The sequence below is a fragment of the Melozone crissalis genome, unplaced genomic scaffold (genome assembly GCF_028551555.1).
Source record: "Melozone crissalis strain CALT ecotype California unplaced genomic scaffold, PUWL_Pcris_2 ptg000053l_1, whole genome shotgun sequence".
In the NCBI taxonomy this organism is placed as follows: Eukaryota; Metazoa; Chordata; class Aves; order Passeriformes; family Passerellidae; genus Melozone; species Melozone crissalis.
The window spans coordinates 4,000,219-4,003,881 of record NW_026535831.1 but is presented as its reverse complement, the minus strand read 5'-3'; the positions used below and the strand labels follow the sequence as shown (position 1 = coordinate 4,003,881).

Genomic DNA, 3,663 nt, shown 5'->3' with positions numbered 1-3,663 from the left:
TTTACATTTCCAATTATTTTCCAAAAATATTGATATAATTACAATTTTCTTAGCATGAACGACATTCATTTATCACAGAAGGCCAAAAGCTTGGAAAAGGATGAAAGAAACGCTCCGATGATGACAATGACAAAACAACCCAATTTATTTTTGACAGCAAATGAACGCCGCCCGCCCTCCAGCCCTCCCAGCCTGGCAGGCCAAGTGGGGCCATTCCCATGGCATGAGGCGCTAGCAGCCTGCGGAGAGAAACCAGAGAGCCACGGTCAGTCGCAGCAGGCTCCTGTCCCCCTGTCCCGCCATGGCTGTGCCCAGGCCAGGCTGCTGGCTGTGCTCAGAGCCCAAACCTCCCGAACCATTCTCTGTTTTTAGAGAAGGGCAGCGGGGCAGGCCACATTCCACCTCCTCTGCTTAATCACGGCACAGCAACCTCCTCAGCAGCTGCAGGAGCGGCATGCCCGCGTGCCCGCTGCCGCCTGCCCAGAGCCCTTCTGCCAGCCGAGCTGTGGATCCGGATGCCCACCTCTGGAGAGCTGCTGCCAGGAGAGGAGCCGATCCCGCACCAGGTCCTCGTCCTTCTGGAAGGGGCTGTCCCTGCAGACCGTGGCCCCTGGGGTAGCACTGGCACTGGACGCGCTCCACGGATGCTGCAGGCGCTTCCCCGTCCGGTCCGGGCACCAGGTGTAATCCTCCTGGGAAAAACAAAGAACAATTGCATGAATGCCAATTCAAAACAAGACCTGGAAAAAAGAAAAAGCACAAAGCCTGCCACTGTTTCATGGGCCTGTGGAGAGTCTGACCACTCCATGGGAGAATTAAACCTGTCCACGGGTGGGGAAAATCCTCACCTTTCCTGCCCATAAACGCAGCCCTTCCTCAAGGGCCTGCAGAGCAGGCCAGCTGGGGCACAGCTTTGGAACCCGTCCCCCTCTGCCGCCCCCCATCCACATGGATGGATGCTTTTGTCAGGCTGGCTGTCCCCACCTCAGCCCGTGCCAGGCTGGCTGGCAGAAGCTGTCAGCAAGGCCAGGAGCCAGCTCCCCTTCCACAAAAAGCAGCTCGGCGGCCGGCGGAACAATTAATATTCCCCAGCGCTGCCGAGCGGGGAACCTCCGGCACGTGGCCAGGCCGAGCCCTGCCGTGCCTGGAAGCACCAGCATCCCCCCACCCCTGCGCCGGCTGGGGACTCATCTTAATTCCATCGGGGTGCAGAGCGTGTCCTCCAGGCAGGGGCCACAGCCAAAGCCAATCAGCCCTGCCCTGCCAGCGGCCAGCTCCAGGATGGTGTTCCCAGCTCCACGTCGTGCTCCAGAAGAACACGCCAGCTGTGCCTCGGCTTGCGGGGACATCACGATGCCATTGAGCTGCAGGGGGATGTTTCCCCTGTCCCAGTCCGTGGCACCTTCACTGCACTGCCACCACTTCTCCAGTGGGATGGGCAGCATGGATCCGCTCCCTCCACAGCTCACGGGGACCAGCGGAAGCATCTCCTTGGCTGCGCTCTCTCCTCAGCGCTGCGGCCACAGGGAAATGCTCTGCGGTTTTCTTCCAGCGCCACGAGACGCGTGCCGCTGCTACATGCTGGCTCCTGGATCCTACTGTGCACAGAGATGCATCTCTGCTGTCTCCTGGGCCAGGCAGGGCTCCTGCAGCCAAGAATGCTCAAAAAGGTCCTGCAGTGATGGCCTGTCTGTGGGGTCCATGCATAAACATCACCTGATGAGGTGCTGGCACTCTGCGGAGAGAAACCAGAAACCGCCGCTCAGTGGGACAAGGCTCCTGTCCATGCTCTCCCACATTCCACAATGCCCAGGCCACCAGGAGTGCTCAGAGCTACAGCCAAAAGCTTCCTATTGATCCTCTCTTGCAGAGGACACCAGCACAGAGGCGCAGGTGCCACCTACTTCAGCTGAGCCCAGGAGATCCACCTCCTCACCAGCTGCAAGAGTAGGATGCTTATGTGCCAGCTGCCTCTCACAACCCCGTTCTTCCCCTCATGCCTTGAAGGTGCATCCCCACCTTGAGACACCTGTGGTGGGAAGAAGAGCTGGACCCTGATGATGTCCTCATTGGTGTGGAATGGAAGGTGCCTGCAGACCAGCTCATAGAGCAGGATGCCCAGGGACCAGATGGTGGCTGGCTGGCCATGGTAGCAGCCAAAGAGGATCCACTCTGGTGGGCTGTACTCCGGTGTTCCTATGGGACATGGGCGCAGCTCATCAGGCCCATGCTGCTCCCTCCCCCCCAGCCAGCTCCCGTTCCACAACAGCCAGCCACTGCCCTGCCAAAAAGCAACTTGGCTACAGCTGGCTGAAGAAGGATTCCCCCTCCTTCCCTCCCTCCTTCCTTCCCTCCCTCTTCCCCCTCTGCCAGCCAAGGGGGGAACTTTGCTGCCCTGCTGGGCCCCGGCTTTGGGCTCACCTGACATCTGGGTGTAGAACGTGTCCTGGAGGATCGTGCTGCAGCCAAAGTCAATGAGCTTTGCCTCACCTGTGGCCAGGTGGACGAGGGCGTTCTCGGCCTTGATGTGGCCGAGCAGGACACCGTGGCTGCTGCGGCACCGCACGGCCTCCAGCACCTGGCGGAGCAGCCCCCGCGCCACGGGCTCCGTCAGGAACCGCCGCTCGTGCAGGAAGTACCAGAGGTGCTGACAGCGCTGCGGATGCTCCATGAGCAGCGCGAAGCCCTCGGGCACCTCGAACCAGTCCAGGAGCCGCACGACGCCGCTGAAGCCAGGCCACGACACCTTCCACAGCAGCGCCGGCTCCAGGAGCACAAGGGCGCCCTTGCGCTGCGGGGGGACCGCAATGCCGTCAGCGGGGCCAATGCTGTGCTGCGCCTCGGGCAGCCCCTGCCCAGCCCCGCCGCGGCTCGCCATGACCTGGCCCGGGGCGCTGCGCGGCCCCCGCTCACTCCACGCTTGCGCTTGCTGCCCTCGCTGCCGCCCTGCCGGGCCTTGCCCGGCACGCCCCGCCGGCTCCTCCCGCTGGCCCCGCTCACTCACCAGCCGCGCCCACTCCAAGATGCGCTCCTGGGACACTCGCTTGATGGCCACCTGCGAGCCAAGGCCAGCGGTGGACTTAAGATCACGCTTGGTTAAGAGTGTATAAGCCGGAGAACACGCAAATAAAAAAGACTTCTTTCTTCTCGTACCCTGATCACGTGTGTATTTCACGTCTGGCCTCATGGCGACAGTTGCCCCATCTCTGGGTCAAGAAACAAGTATTGTCTGACAGGTAACTTGTCAACAAACTGAGAAAGAAATTAGTACCTGGGCATGCAGATTTCTGAAGGGAGGAAAGAAAAGTGTTGACAACAATAAGCCTGAGTTTTAAATGCCTGAAACATTCAAAAATGACATGTTTTGGGATATTGTACCAGATGTTAGAAACAGTTCAAAGAAACCACAACGCATTAGTATCTGGACTTCAGTGCCAACTATGCTTTGAAATGTTGGTAAAGGCACTTTGTGTCAAAGATCCAGTTCCTGTTGGTCACTGTGGATGTAGATCAAAATCATACCAAAAAATCCATGTCCAAACCAGCAAGAATGAGACTTTTGTCCTTGGCAGTAGTTTCCAGGTGCTCCTGGAAATCACTAGGCCTAGACACAAAGATGTGTATTCAACGGAGGGAGAGAAGCACCGTGCTTAGCTCTAACTG

At 58.9% G+C, this 3,663-nt stretch overlaps 1 protein-coding gene across 1 annotated transcript; it reads right to left on the bottom strand.

The window, feature by feature from the left end:
• Window positions 1-231: 231 nt before the first annotated feature.
• On the bottom strand, window positions 232-3,187 carry LOC128943676 (serine/threonine-protein kinase pim-1-like). The gene is made up of 6 exons (XM_054286553.1): window positions 3,176-3,187; window positions 3,005-3,055; window positions 2,422-2,791; window positions 1,905-1,939; window positions 524-692; window positions 232-239 (listed from the first exon to the last, which is right to left on the bottom strand). Exons 1-6 carry the CDS (start codon window positions 3,185-3,187, stop codon window positions 232-234), a joined length of 645 nt encoding a protein of 214 aa, XP_054142528.1.
• Window positions 3,188-3,663: the final 476 nt, after the last annotated feature.

What these genes read in the sequence shown, in the direction of transcription:
- LOC128943676 (XM_054286553.1), bottom strand. An exon ending in GTTCTACACCCAGATGTCAG is followed by an intron (nt 1,940 to 2,421) that starts GTGAGCCCAAAG and finishes CTACTCTTGCAG; the next exon opens with CTGGTGAGGAGGTGGATCTC. An exon ending in ATCTCCTGGGCTCAGCTGAA is followed by an intron (nt 693 to 1,904) that starts GTAGGTGGCACC and finishes TGTTTTTCCCAG; the next exon opens with GAGGATTACACCTGGTGCCC.